Source organism: Schistocerca nitens, chromosome 3 (assembly GCF_023898315.1).
Source record: "Schistocerca nitens isolate TAMUIC-IGC-003100 chromosome 3, iqSchNite1.1, whole genome shotgun sequence".
Lineage (NCBI taxonomy): Eukaryota > Metazoa > Arthropoda > Insecta > Orthoptera > Acrididae > Schistocerca > Schistocerca nitens.
In genome coordinates this window covers 921596820-921612709 of record NC_064616.1, presented here as the reverse complement: position 1 = coordinate 921612709, position 15890 = coordinate 921596820, and the positions used below count along the sequence as shown (strand labels likewise).

Here is a 15890-nt window from a genome sequence, read left to right as displayed (position 1 = left end):
CACTGGCCTTCTTCCCCGACCTTTCCGCTATTTCCCTAAGGGGCTCCATCACCCGCCTAACGTTGGAGCTCCCAATCACTAATAAACCCCTCCCCCCGTGTGCCTACTCGGACCTTGCTGAAGGAGCAGCCACATGTCCACTCACAGGCAGAGCGGGCGATGCCACACGGCCAGCTTCCACATTGACCCTCCGCCTCGTGCGCCACGAACACCGCTGAACCTGCCACTCCCCTGGGGAGAGGGTGGCCCGACCGTACCCCGTACCCGCGAAGATGTCTCGACAGCAGGGACAGTGGGTGAAGCATGTAACACCTGGGGTGTACAACGCGACACACCAGACTCCCACACATCCTATCCATCCTAAGAAATCAATTTACTGTAGAAAGTTAATCAACTTTTAACTAAACTGCTAATTCACTAAAGGCGGCTGATATTTGACTAAACTGTGGGTACTAGACACTTCTTGTAGAAAACAATGAAAATAGCACTACCTGTCTCTGGACTGTATTTAAAAAAAAAAAAAAAAAAAAAAAAAACCACTAGCACTTCTGGCACTATGGCTGACTAAAGGGACTCTCTCTGACTGTATTCAAAACAAACACGAAATCTATGGAACAGTTTGTTTCAGTTGTACATATTTGTCATGTATTATTGTTTTTCTGACATGTTCTACATCCTGGAGGACCTCCTCACTATGGATCAATTGGAATGAAAGTAAAGTAAATGTAATCTAATCTAATCACTACAGAAAAAAAGAATTAGCTACAAGAAGATGAATAAATCCTTTCATATAACATACAAATAACCAAAAAGGTATTGGACCAAATACAGTCGCCTTTGTTCTATTGACCAAATTTAACTGGATTTAAATTCTGCAATCACTTAACTTTATATTTATCATTTCAGTGCTTGGAAAACTGTCAAAAGGGGAACTGTGGTATACTCATCAACAGTGAAAGAATTTTGGAGGATGAAATTCAATATTTTGCCTGAAAGCCTCTATTTTGGTGTCACCTATGAGTAACTGGACAGATTAATGTGATACATTGATCAACTTTATCTAAGGAAGAGTTTTCCGAGCCACGTCTCAGGGCCAGAAGGAAATATACGATCCACTTCTAAGTTGTTTGTTGCCTGCAGCAGTTTTTGGGAACATAACACAGTGAAACACCCATGTTTCATATTTGTGAGGTCCAGACTTAAGGAAAATGCAGAAACAAGGAAAATGTTAAAACTCCCCAAAATATCACCAAGAACACGTGTAATTGGCATATATGATTAAATATCGCATCCTCTCCAATACTTTGTATAAAATCTGTCCACGCAAAGAAAGCTGAATGTACACTGGTGTCCAAAATTGAAACAACAAACAGAAATTTTACATGGTTGCATTTATTTTGCCACACAACAGTATAAACCGGTGATAGTAGTAAAATAGGAACAATGTAAAGAAAGTAGAATGTAAACAACTGCAACATGCATAATCTTAGACAAAAAAAGTTCTTCATTTTTTTCCACCTTAATGGATATGCACATGAATTCCTACAACTGGTTAATGTGCTCAGTATCGGGTGCGACCACCTAATATTTATTTATTTATTGGTCCAAGAATCAGTTTCATACATTGTTTGTAGATGTGATATAGGACAGTGGTAAACCTAGTTAGTTTACAATACAGTAGTCATTTGGACTACATTGTTAACATAATGAAAATGCATAATAATGTAGGTTGGTGTACTACATTGCTTCTACGTGTGATAATAGTAGTTATTAAGTGAGATGACATGATAACCACAATGTAAACTATATCACGAATTGACAATTAGTGAAATTTTGTAAATGATTATGATGTTCCATAAACTCAGACAAAGAATAGAAGCAGTGGTCAAGCAAGAACTGTTTTAACTTTATTTTAAATGCTTTTAATGTTGGTATGCAATTTAGGTAAGAAGGCATATGGTTATATGACATAGCTCCAGAATGATACACTCCTCTTTTGCATAAGTTTGTATTTACTGTGTTCCTGTGTAGGTTCATCTTCTGTCTAGTTTCATGTGTGTGTATATCAGTTGTGTTTGAAGAGATTTTCCTTTTTTAAGATGCTCCCTTTTGTGAAAATTAGCATTTCTTATATATAGAAGCAAGGCACTGGAAATATTTTCAGAGTTTTAAAAAGGGGTTTACAGGAATCCTTATATTTAGCTTTTTTTTATCACCCTGATAATCTTTTTCTGTATTTTAAATGTTTTTGTAGTATTTGTGGAATTCCCCCCAAAAATTATTCCGTACATAAGTAGCGACTGTAAACTATAATGATACATTGTCAGCACTGATGAGCAGCTTCTATTTTGAGTGAGGATCCTAACAGTATATGCTAGTGAATTCAGTCACTTATTTAAATTGTTTTAGTGTACCTCCCACTTCAGATCTGCCTGAACATGTACCCCTAGAAATTTTGTATGACTGACCTTCAACACATTTTTTTCCTTCGATAGTGAAAATAGGGTTTGCATGATGGAGGTTTTGTGTGGTATGAAAATTAACTACCAAAGTTTTTTCAGGATTTATGATGAGCCTATTAGTCTTGAACCAGTGTGTTAAAGTACGCATAACTGATATCGCAGCCTCCTGCAGATTTTCCTCATTCTGTGATTTGATTAGAATATTAGTGTCATCTGCAAACAGTACAGTGGTTCCATCATGTTTTTTACTAGCCAAGTCATTTACATACAGCAGAAATAGGACAGGTCCTAGAACTGACCCTTGTGGGACTCCATACTTGATTTTCTGCTCATCACTGTAAAAACTAGCATAATTAGTTAATTATGAACAACATGATCAATTACATGAAAGGCTTTACTTAGATCCAGAAATATCCCAGATACATGTTGTTTATCAAACACTGCTTTTAATACTTCATTTAAGAAGGCAAAAATTGCTGACTGAATTGACTTTCCAGCTCTGAACCCATGTTGGGAGTCACTTATCAGCCTCTCTTTATTTAAGAAAACTGTTAATCTTCTATGGAACATTTTTTTCCATAATTTTACTGAAGCCTGAGAAAACTGAAACTTATCTATAATTAACAATATCACTTCTTGCACCCTTCTTATGCAAAGGTGTTACTTTTGCAGTTTTTAGATTATTTGGAAATACACCACTCTCAAAAGATGAATTTACAATGTCTGTTAGTGGTTCCACAATAAATGTTGCACTAGCTTTGATAATAGCATCTGGTATCTCATCAACACCCACTGAATATTTATTAGGTAATTCTTTTAAGATTCTTGACAGTTCCTCAGGTGTATAAATGATTTTTTTTATCTGAGTGACTGGTTGGCTGTTTGTCATGGTGTGTATTTATTAATTGCTGTGCTATATTTGAGAAATAATTGTTGAAAGCACTAGCAACATGTTTGGGGTCAGTTAGCTTAATTTTATTCACAATCAGCTCTATATTACTGTGATTAACTGGCCTGGTACCCATTTCTTTCCTTATAATTTGCCAGGTTGCTTTAGTTTTATTCTTGGAATCACACAATATTTTGTCATTTTATAGTTTTTTATTTTATTATTATTTTTTAACTCATGTTAGTATTCTTTTGTATCTTTTGAAATATGCAATGAAGTCAGGACTGGTATTATGCTTGGAGTACTCATACAATCTCCTTTTATTTTGACGTGATATCCTTATCCCTTTTGTAATCCACTTGTTTGTTTTTTGAGTAGAGTTTAGCATAGTTGTTTTCTTGGGAAAATACATTTCAAAAAAATGTTTGAATGTAGCCATAAACTTATCATATTTCTCATTGGTCTCATTACAGTCATATACATCTTTCCAACTTTCACCCCCTAGGAGAGAACAAAAATATTCCACATTTTTTATACTGAAATTCCTTACAGTGTGTTGTATTCGACTGGGAATTTGGTGTCCTGAAACATTCATTGCAAGAATCTGAGCATAGTGATCGCTAAAACCCATGTTTACAACTTGTATGTTATAGGCATATTTGCATGTATTTATGAAGATCTGATCAATAATAGATGGATAGGTAGGTGTTTCTCGAGTTGGTTCAGTTACCATTGGACTGGTGTTGAACAATTGTAGTAAATTTATATCATCATTTCTGAATTTATTGGATTTTGAAAAATCAATGTTAAAGTCACCACACATAATTATAATTTTCTTGGGAGAGCGAATTTCTTTCAAGAGATTCTACATGTGATTGTAAAACACTTTTTTTTCTCCATCTGGTGACCTGTATACACAAATAATAACTGTATTTTGGCTTGGTAGTTAAGCAATAGAGAGTTCTATATCTTTATCACAGGACAGTTTATGGTATTTAGTTACACTATTGAATTCAATATTTTCTTTAACATATATACAAGTACCCCCAAGACTCAATATTTTCCTACAAAACATGATTGCAAGTTTGAACTGAGGAAGGTATGTTTGCTCTAACATATCTTGTTTGAGCCAGTGTTCCGTAAAGCATAATACAGAAATATCATTTAGATCATTTAATATTATTTCTATTTCATTTAGTTTATTCAGGAACGACTGAACATTTTTTTCTGTCCTTTTACACCCATTTGTCCATTAACGACTGCCTTGTTGCTGCATTTGATGGCTTGAAATTCGACCTAGTAAGTGTGTTGTTATGACTTTCATTGGGCTTATTTTTTGTTATAAAATGGTCCACAAGTGTCTGTTTTTTCGTGGGTGGCACTTTCACTTCAAGACTGGCACTTTCTATCTGATTGTCCATTTCTGTATGCTTTTTCCTGTACCAGTGCGTGGTTTTTCAGTTTTTTGTGTATGAAAGAAGCAAGCCTATTACAAATGCGAATCTTTCCTTGTTTGTTTAGATGTAAACCATGAGTTGTGTATTCATTTCTTTTCAGGTGTTCGATTTTGAAATTCACAGATAATCTCTTCCTACACACGCCTGTGGAAGTGTTGATCTTTTCTAACGTAAGGCAGTTTGCAGCTTTGATTTTTCCATTTAGACCTTGTGCATCACATCTAAGTGGTATTGGATGAATTATTACATTTGTTTTTGTGTGAGTTTAAGTATGTATTCCAAAGAATCTTTCATGTTCCTCTGCAATTCTTCCAGAGGCTTATCAGTGTCATTTGTACCACCAATAATGATTAAAGTATCATTGACGGAGAAGTTATCAGTTAATTAGTCTGTGTTTTTCACAACTTTCTTAATTGGCGTCACAGGTTTTATAATCTTTGCACACTGAATTTTTTGCCAAATTCATCTTGTAGTATACTCCCACAGTTTCTGCCATGACTGTCATTTAAAACTAGAACTTTATTTCCTTTTGCAGCAGTTGTTTGAGGCCTAACAGATCACGAGTTTTCATACGAATCATGGTTACGGTTTTTCACTGCATTTTGCTCATTATGAGGTATTTGTGTTTCTGAATCCTTGATTTTAATCTTCATAGTACTGTTTTCTTCTTGCAACACTTTTGTAACTTCGTTCTTGATCACTTGAGACCACTTGTCGGAAAAGGGTGTTGTTTCTGGCGGAATTTTTGGTGCACTTTTCTTTATCAACGGTTCACATTTTGATGTTTGATGTTTAGTAATTTCCATTTTTTGTGTACTGATAATAAACTGTAGACTGGATACTCATTTGTGCAGTTTCGATATTTCGTCCTTAAAATTTGCACACGATTTCTTTTTACTGGCAATATTTACATTTTTCCGAGGAGATGCATGACATTCTTTTGCACTGGTCGCCACATTATAGACATGGCAGCAATGCAGGGCTCACAATTATGGGGCATGCAGTGAATGATGTCATCAGTCTCATATTGAAGCAAAAATGCCCATTCTTCCTGCAGGGCTGCTCGCAAGTCTTGGAGAAGATGCATGCTGCACAGCATGAATTGCTGTCCATGGTGAGCACACACACTATTAAGAACCATGTCCCACCTAATGTAATGTTCAGGGGACCATCATGAATCATAGCGACTCCAGTGTAATTATTATATTTTTATATTTGAATAAAAGTGTCATTTCTATTCGTCTCATTGTGAATTTCTTTCACTTACCTTCTGTACTACACTTTAAAAGTTCTCTCTTTGTATGGGCCATGTTTTAGTGAGCTATGTTACTTGGATGTGACACATCATGCAAAGTTACTTTTGTTCTAAGTTCTATACACAACTGTATAATCTTTGGATACAACAATAGAGCAGCTATCAGTCTGTGATTGTTGCCTGGTACTGTAGTATTAACTGTGTTATGTTATGGATAGCATTGTGTTCCAGTGCTACTCAAGTCAGTTAGAAAGTGAAGTGATTATGGGTTTTGAATGCAGCAAGAAGAAAAGAGAAATTGTGGAGGAGGGCAGACCATTTCAGGTCACAGGGAAAAATCAGCATTTCTTTACTGAGGTAAACAAAGAAAGCAATGCATTTAATTTGTAATGAAATGGTTTCAGTTCACAAGGAATATAATATCAAGCAACATTACAATGTGAACCATGCTTCATCATATGATACATTTGAGGGCCAGTTTCATGAAGATGAAGTGTTCTAACTTGGAACTAACTTTTCGAGGCAGCTGTTACTTTTCAAAATGAGTTACATCATAGTGGAAATGATTGCAACAAAATCAAAATAATTATCAGATGGCGAGTATGTCAAAGACGTCCTTTAAAACATTGCTGTTATTTACACCCTGACAACAAACTGCAGTTCAATAAATGAAGCTTATTGTGACAGACTATTTCATCTTATTGACAAATTAGCCAATAGTGTTGAGAAAACTTTAAAACAGCAAGCCACAAAGTTTGAAATTTATTCTCTGGCACTCAACAAGAGCTAAGATGTCCACAACACTGCACAGTCAGCAATTTTTGTGAAGGAAATTGATACAAATTTGAATATTATGGAAGAATTTGGTGCTCTAGTACCTCTCAAAGCCATCACAAAAGCTAATGATTTAACGGAGGCTGTTATTGGAACCATAAGCAGGTGCTGTTTGGAACTTACAAATCTGTCAGCAGAAACAACTGATGGAGTTCTTACATTTGCAGGAAAGTGAGAAGCATTAGCAAAAATTATGCCAGACACAACAAGCTAAGTTGGGCAAAAGTTCTGTAATTCAGTGTCACAGCATAATTCACAAAAAAAAATTGTGTCCTAAATCTTTAAACTTAGACAGTGTATTGGAAGTTGTCACTAGAGTAGGGAATTTCATATGTACATCTACATCCACAAATATGCTCCACAAGCCACTGTATGGTGCATGGCAGAGGGTACCACACACCACTATCTGCCATTTCCTTTCCTGTACCACTTGCAAATAGAATGAAGGAAAAATTACTGTCTATAAGCCTCTGTATGAGCCCTAATCTCTCTCATTTTATCTTCATGGTCCTTACAGTACATGTATGATGGCAGCAGTAGAATAAATCTGCAGTAGGTCTCAAATGCCAGTTCTCCATATTTCTATAATAGTGCCTCATGAAAAGAGCATTGTCTTCCCTCCAAGGATAGCCATTTGAGTTCAAGAAGGATTTCCATAATACTTACGTGCTGATCGAACCTACCAGTAACAAACCTAGCAGAATGTCTCTGAAATGCTTCCTTTAATCTGAACTAGTGGGGATCCCAAACACTCGAGCAGTACTCAAAAATGGATTACACTTGTATTCTACATGCCACCTCATTTATGGATAAGCTACACTTTCACAAATTTCTCCCACTAAAATGAAGTCAAGCATTAATCTGCCCAATTATCTACCAGACATGTTCATTCTATTTCATATCACTTTTCAATGTGATGCCCAGATATATAATCAATGTAATTGTGTCAAGCAGCACATTACTAATACTGTATTCGAATGTTACAGGAACGATTTTCCTACTGATCTGCATTAATTTGCATTTTCCTACATTTGGAGCAAGCTACCATTCATCACCATTGTGATCTTGTATCCCTTTGCAGTCACTCAAGGAAGAAACCTTCCAGTACATCACACTGTCATCAGTAAACAGCAATAAATCACTGTTCACCCTGTCCACCAGATCCTTTACATACATAGAGAATAAGAGTGGCCCTGTCAACCTTGTCCATGTTGAACACTCACCCTGAAGGGCAACTTACTGGGTTCTATTACCTTAAAGTCTTCATACCATTCACGTATCTGCGAATCCAATTAGGATGCTCGGACCTTCATCAGCAGACCGCCAATGGCACCGTGTCAAATGCTTTCCAAAAACCTAGGAATATGGAATCTGCTTGCTGCCATACATTCATGGTTTGTAGGATATCATTTGAGAAAAGGGCAAGCTGAGATTTGCATGAGTGATGTGTTCTAAATCTCTATTCATTTGTGGACATAAGCTTATCTGTCTCAAGGAAATTTATTATATTTGGACTGAGAATATGTTCAAGATTCTGCAGCATAACAATGTTAAGTATATTGGCGTAATTATGTGGGTACATTCTTTGACTTTTCTTATATACTTTTTCCAGTTGCTTGGGACTTTTCCCTGGCAGATAGATTTGCGATAAATGTAAAGGACCAATGTGGCAGAGAACACTCAGTGTAATAAAATTACCAAATAAGCAGCAACCAGTCAGTGTAATGGAATTTGTATTCCATCTGGACCTGGTGACTTACTTGTTTTCAAATTTTTCAGTTGCTTCTCCAAGACAGGGATGCCAATTTCTATGTCTTCCATGTGGAAATCTGTGCGACTATAAAATTATGCTATGTTTGTATGATCCTAAAGCGTGAATGATTTCTTATATATGAAACTTAAAACTTCAGTTTTCCTTTTGTTGTCTCCTATTGCTAAACTAGGTTGGTCGACGAGAGACTAGATAGAAGCCTTTGATCTGTTGGGTGATTTATGGATGTCCCGAATTTTCTCGGGTTCTCAGAATGATCTTTCACTAAGGTATGATGGTGCTAACAGAAGCACAAATTTCTACTTACTTTTTAACCGAGAGTGCACAATCTTTGTTTCCTCAGTGTTTTCCAAATTTGATTATCACACCACAGAGGATCTTTTCCATCTTTAATCCACTTACTTGTCATATACATCTCCAGAGTGTGATTAACAATCAGTTTAAACTTCACCTATATTTCCTTTACATCCATCTTATTGGAAATAAATTATGTCCATTCATTGTTTAAGTGGGATGCCAATGGCTGCTCATCTGCTTTTTCTACCATAATACTCTCATAGCCTTCTTGATGGATTTACACTGAAGTGCCAAAGAAACTGGTATAGAGATACATATTAAAACACAGAGATGCATAAACAGGCAGACTTATGTGAGTTTGAACATGGTGTTACAGTAGGTGCACGAGCGATGGGACACAGCATCTCTAAGATAGTGATGAAATGGGAATTTTCCCGTACGACCATTTCATGAGTGCATCATGAATATCAGGAATCCAGTAAAACATCAAATCTCTGACATCGCTGTGGCTGGAAATACCCTGCAAGAATGAGACTGACAGCAACTGAATAGAATCATTCAACATGACAGAAGTGCAACCCTTCCACAAATTGCTGCAGATTTCAATGCTGTGCCATCAACAAGTGTCAGGGTGCGAAACATTCAATGAAACATAATTGATATGGGCTTGATGATTACACGACACAAAGATTTATGCCTTGCCTGGGCCCATCATCACCAATATTGGACTGTTGATGACTGGAAACATGCCTGGTTGGACGAATCTCATTTCAAATTGTATTGAGTGGATGGACATGTACAGGTATATTTTTCCCTTTACTTTTATATTGAATTAGATTCATCCGTAACTATTTAACTTCAATCTGTTCTGTTCTGCCCAGAGCATGAACTGAAATTTGTCTCCTGTCTCATGCAGGTAATAACATTTTACCACACCTCTACGTGACTATTCTGCAATTCTCACTTAAGTGCCCAGCAGATGATTCATTGAACCACTTTCACACTATTTCTCTACTGTTCCTCTCCACTGTGCCATGGAAAAAAACGAACACTTAAATCTTTCCATGGGAACTCTCATTTATGTTATTTCACTACAATGATCTCTTCTCCTTATGTAAGTGGGCGTCAACACAATATTTTCACATTCAGAGGAGACAGTTAGTGATCAAAATTGCATGAAAAGATCTCACCGCAATGAAATATGTCTTTGTTTTAATTATTTCCACCTTAACTCATGTATCATATTCATGACTCCCACCCATTTCGCAATAGCACAAAATGAGCTGCCCTTCTCTGAACTTTCTCAATGTCCTCCGTCAATCCTAGCTGGACATGGTATTAGTATAGCAGAGGATGAACAAGCATAGTGTAGGCAGTCTCTGCAATGGATTTGTTGCATCTTCTAAGCGATCTGTGAATAAAACGCAGACTTTGGTTCACATTAACCACAACATTATCTATGTGACTGTTCCAATTTAAGTTTCATAATTGTTATCCTTAAGTATTTTCTTGAAATGGTAGCCTTTAGCTTTGTTCATTTTATCACGTAACCAAAATTTAACATTTTCTTTTCAGTACTCATGAGGATGACCTCTCACTTTTCATTATTTAGGATCAATTTCCACTTTTTGCACCATACACCATTTTTCAATTGTTTCTGATCATCTGGTGACTTTACTAGATGGTAAATGACAGCATCATCTGCAAACAGTGTATGAGGGCTGTTCATATTGCCCCCTAAATTGTTTATGTATACCAGATACAGCAGAGGGACTATAACACTTCCTTGGGGAGCACCAGATATCACTTCTGTTTTACTCAATGATTTTCTGTCAGTTACTAAGAAGTGCGACCTTTCTGACAGGAAACTACGAATCCAGTCCCATAACTGATACAATACTCCATAGGCACACAATCTGATTAGAAGCTGCTTGTGAAGAACAGTTTCAAAAGCCTTCTGGAAATCTAGAAATATGGTATCAATTTGATATTCCCTGTCTATGGCACTCATTACTTCATGAGAATAAAGAGCTAGTAGTGTTGCACAAGAATGATATTTTCAGAACCTATGCTTACTGTGTCAGTAGATCTATTCTTCAAGGTAAGTCATAATGTTTGAACACAGTACATGTTCTGAAGCCTACTGCAAATCAGTTATCAGTGATATAGGTCTGTAATGCAGTGAATCACTCCTATTTCCTTTCTCGAGTATTGGTGTAACCTCTGCAACTTTCCTAAAAAGGTATGGATCTTTCATTGACTGAGCGGTTGTATGTGATTGCTAAGTATACTCTGCAAGGAATCCAATTGGTATACAATCTGGACCAGGAGACATGCATTTATTCATTGATCTGGGTTGCTTCATTACACCGAAGGTATCTACTTCTAAGTTACTCATGCTGGCAGCAGTTTCCTTGTTTAGTTACTTTAAAAGTGTAACCATCTGACAATCTCTCTCTCTCTCTCTCTCTCTCTCTCTCTCTCAGTGTGTGTGTGTGTGTGTGTGTGTGTGTGTGTGTGTGTGTGTGTAGCAGGGAGGGGGGGGGGGGGGGGGAGTGGGTGCACATCCATTCGATAACTGACATGTGGCCCTTGTTTCAGCTGACAGAAATGGCTGTGGCCCTTTGTCAAATATGGTTGACTACTTATCATACAAGATTTTAATGTGAAGGCTTGTCATATGTCAAGTGTAGAAACCTACAACAAATGAATTGTTGAAATGTCTTTTATTACAATCTAATGTCATGTTTTTTACAATGATAGCCAGTTTCTTTCGATTACAGAACGTCTTTGGTAATAGTAGTCATAGAGCAAACAGTCAGTTTCAGATGCCCATGTACAGTGTCCATGAGTCCCTAAGGTCTTAGCAATTCATTAATGTTGTACACACTACTAAAGTCGTAATGACTCATGGGCAACATCCACAGCACTTGAAACTGAACAGCTGCTCTGCAACACCTATGATCCTATGTTCTCTAATTGAAGAAAACTGATCATAATTATAAAAAGTGTGACACTGGAAAGTAATAAAAGACATCTAGATAAGACAGCACTTTAAAATTTGTGGAATGCTCCTAGTGTTGGACTCTTTACACTCATTTTGACTGTGTTTCATTTTTTCCTACTCTTCTTCCAAGCTTTCAGTTCCAGAGATGACAATTTTATATTGGCTGCTCAGATAATCAGCAATCTCTTTCTCACCATACTTACTAAGCAGAAATATTTTTCTACATTCCTTAACAACCCTTTGAACCCTCATCATCAATGGCACCTTATAACATTACAGTCACCACTTCCCATATACACTCCTGGAAATGGAAAAAAGAACACATTGACACCGGTGTGTCAGACCCACCATACTTGCTCCGGACACTGCGAGAGGGCTGTACAAGCAATGATCACACGCACGGCACAGCGGATACACCAGGAACCGCGGTGTTGGCCGTCGAATGGCGCTAGCTGCGCAGCATTTGTGCACCGCCGCCGTCAGTGTCAGCCAGTTTGCCGTGGCATACGGAGCTCCATCGCAGTCTTCAATACTGGTAGCATGCCGCGACAGCGTGGACGTGAACCGTATGTGCAGTTGACGGACTTTGAGCGAGGGCGTATAGTGGGCATGCGGGAGGCCGGGTGGACGTACCGCCGAATTGCTCAACACGTGGGGCGTGAGGTCTCCACAGTACATCGATGTTGTCGCCAGTGGTCGGCCGAAGGTGCACGTGCCCGTCGACCTGGGACCGGACCGCAGCGACGCACGGATGCACGCCAAGACCGTAGGATCCTACGCAGTGCCGTAGGGGACCGCACCGCCACTTCCCAGCAAATTAGGGACACTGTTGCTCCTGGGGTATCGGCGAGGACCATTCGCAACCGTCTCCATGAAGCTGGGCTACGGTCCCGCACACCGTTAAGCCGTCTTCCGCTCACGCCCCAACATCGTGCAGCCCGCCTCCAGTGGTGTCGCGACAGGCGTGAATGGAGGGACGAATGGAGACGTGTCGTCTTCAGCGATGAGAGTCGCTTCTGCCTTGGTGCCAATGATGGTCGTATGCGTGTTTGACGCCGTGCAGGTGAGCGCCACAATCAGGACTGCATACGACCGAGGCACACAGGGCCAACACCCGGCATCATGGTGTGGGGAGCGATCTCCTACACTGGCCGTACACCACTGGTGATCGTCGAGGGGACACTGAATAGTGCACGGTACATCCAAACCGTCATCGAACCCATTGTTCTACCATTCCTAGACCGGCAAGGGAACTTGTTGTTCCAACAGGACAATGCACGTCCGCATGTATCCCGTGCCACCCAACGTGCTCTAGAAGGTGTAAGTCAACTACCCTGGCCAGCAAGATCTCCGGATCTGTCCCCCATTGAGCATGTTTGGGACTGGATGAAGCGTCGTCTCACGCGGTCTGCACGTCCAGTACGAACGCTGGTCCAACTGAGGCGCCAGGTGGAAATGGCATGGCAAGCCGTTCCACAGGACTACATCCAGCATCTCTACGATCGTCTCCATGGGAGAATAGCAGCCTGCATTGCTGCGAAAGGTGGATATACACTGTACTAGTGCCGACATTGTGCATGCTCTGTTGCCTGTGTCTATGTGCCTGTGGTTCTGTCAGTGTGATCATGTGATGTATCTGACCCCAGGAATGTGTCAATAAAGTTTCCCCTTCCTGGGACAATGAATTCACGGTGTTCTTATTTCAATTTCCAGGAGTGTATATACATCAAAATGTCATCTGCACAAGTCAATTTTTTAACTGTGCAGCAAAAACTAATTTTTGGAGCAGAGATTACTGTACTATAACACAAATCTGTGTCCTTACCCTTGGTTCCAACAGTGTGAGTCTCTCATTCTATAGTTACCAAGTTGGAAGTTCCCCCTACCACAATAACAAATTCAATTCAGTTTGTCATAGTTACCGGTAGTAGGTGGCTTGTAAAAATAATCAGTTACAATGTTTGATTCATATGTAACGATTATCTTCACCCAAACAATTTCACTTCTTCTTTTGTGGTTCCACAGTTTCTTGTGGGCCTCAGCCTTTTCAACAATTTTCTGCCATTTATTTCAGTCCATTGCTAGAATTCTCGAATTTCTATTACTTATTTTCTGGAGATCCTCGGTGACTCCATTCTCCAATCTTATTCTCAGTTGATCTCAGCCACTCTATCATCTTGTCTTTCCTTGTAATACCTTTTTGGGGCACTTTCGCTAAGCTATGTGCCCAGCCCAGCTCACTCTGGATGAGTTCATTATTTTTTCAAATCTGGAATCCATAATAACATAAGAAGATATGACAGAGTTCTTTATGGCAATTAACATGCCACCACCATAGGTGACCCAGCTATTGTAGTGATATATTGGGTGTTTCTAAATTTTTGGAACATACTTTGGTGAGGGTTCAGAGAATCTTAACAAAACAAAATATTCCTACAAATGTATCTTCTATGATGAACTACTAATAGGGTACATTTCTTAAACAAATATGGTATCACATACTTGGTGATATATTAGTTTTTGTCTGTATTTGTTCATACATACAATTAAATAAATGTATTTGTGCAGATAATAAACAGATGGTACATACAATGTATAGGAGTGACGTCACATTTCTGCAGAGTCTCATCACATTTCAGTTCTGATGTACACCAGATTCCAAGATGGTGAATTAAATGTTGAATGCCAGATCTGTCCAGTCTCAGAACATTAATCCACTGAATTTTCAGTTGTAGAGATACACCGTAATGCTATAATGTGTACTCTGTGTTCATAACAACATTTTTTTCTCATTTTCATACCAGGGACAATCACTTTTGGAGTTTTTTTTTTTTTATGAAGGTTTGGAAATAACTTAGATGTTACATTCTGAATTTAGATCTGCCTGCTATTCACTTGTAGTTTCAGTCAGTTTTTCCTTCCTGGTACCACACAGGCATTATCACCTCTAATAAGTAATACAAATTCTCAGAATTGATCTTGAAAGATAGTGCATTTAAGAAATACTGTATTAACATTTTCTCTTTCTGAACAGTGAGGACTAACGTTTTCCACTGCAATTAATCTGGGTGATATAGTCATCTCTCTGAATACATGTACTAGGTCATTTGGTCTATGGAGGTACTTCTCTAGCTCAAAAAGTCTTCATGTACACACCACACACACTCTACCACCCAAGTAGCCACTTCCTGTGTAGTGCACCTCTGACTTGATTAGATGACTTCTGAATGTCTCCAGTCAATAGTGTACGTTGAGAAATTCGCATCCAAGACATTCATACAATTGCCAGAATTGATAATCTGATCCATCCACCAAGTCCAAACAAGAGGATGATGATCAAATCCAAAATAGTAATAAAACTGTCTGAGCCGCTAATTTGATCCATCCACCAGAACCAAACAGGAGGATGATGATCAGTTTTAAGAAAGTCACTGAAAACCTCGAAATGTGTTTTCACCCCATGAGTATGGGCAGTGCTTTCCACCATTTCATGCCTTTAATGAAATTAAAATAATCTTGATGAGGATTTGGAACAAATTACTTCTATCTACACCAGACTCTTATGCAATGTTTGGCTCTAGTTCAATTTCAAAGTGTGTGGGCACTATTTCTTGCTTTCCTCTCCCCCATGTATCCATCATTATTTCATTCTGTCCTCAATATGTTAATTAGAAATTTCATTTTCAAAATCTGGAGAATAACTTTGGTGACATTATTACTTCTTCTATTGGCATGTACTGCCCATCTAGAGGTTATTTAGGCTATGTTCTTGGATAGTTACCTGCACATCGAATCCAAATTTCTTAATAATGCTCAGAACTATATCAAATGGAGGTTCCACCAGGGGCTGTTTTGTAGTTGCATCTGAATAGTGATACAATAATGGGCCCAAGTTCACCCATATGCCACCTGCATTGC

At 38.4% G+C, this 15890-nt stretch overlaps 1 protein-coding gene across 3 annotated transcripts in view; it reads right to left on the bottom strand.

Annotated features, from left to right (window-relative positions):
* LOC126248991 (carnosine N-methyltransferase) overlaps window positions 1-15890 on the bottom strand; it is a 171581-nt gene that overhangs the window by 16216 nt on the left and 139475 nt on the right. For all 3 annotated transcript variants that reach the window (XR_007545580.1, XM_049950567.1, XM_049950566.1), the window contains exon 8: window positions 15754-15881. Coding sequence is in view for 2 of the 3 variants with exons in the window: in XM_049950567.1 (XP_049806524.1) it covers window positions 15754-15881 (128 nt within the window). In the remaining variant the exon portion in view is untranslated. The remainder of the gene's footprint in view (window positions 1-15753; window positions 15882-15890) is intronic.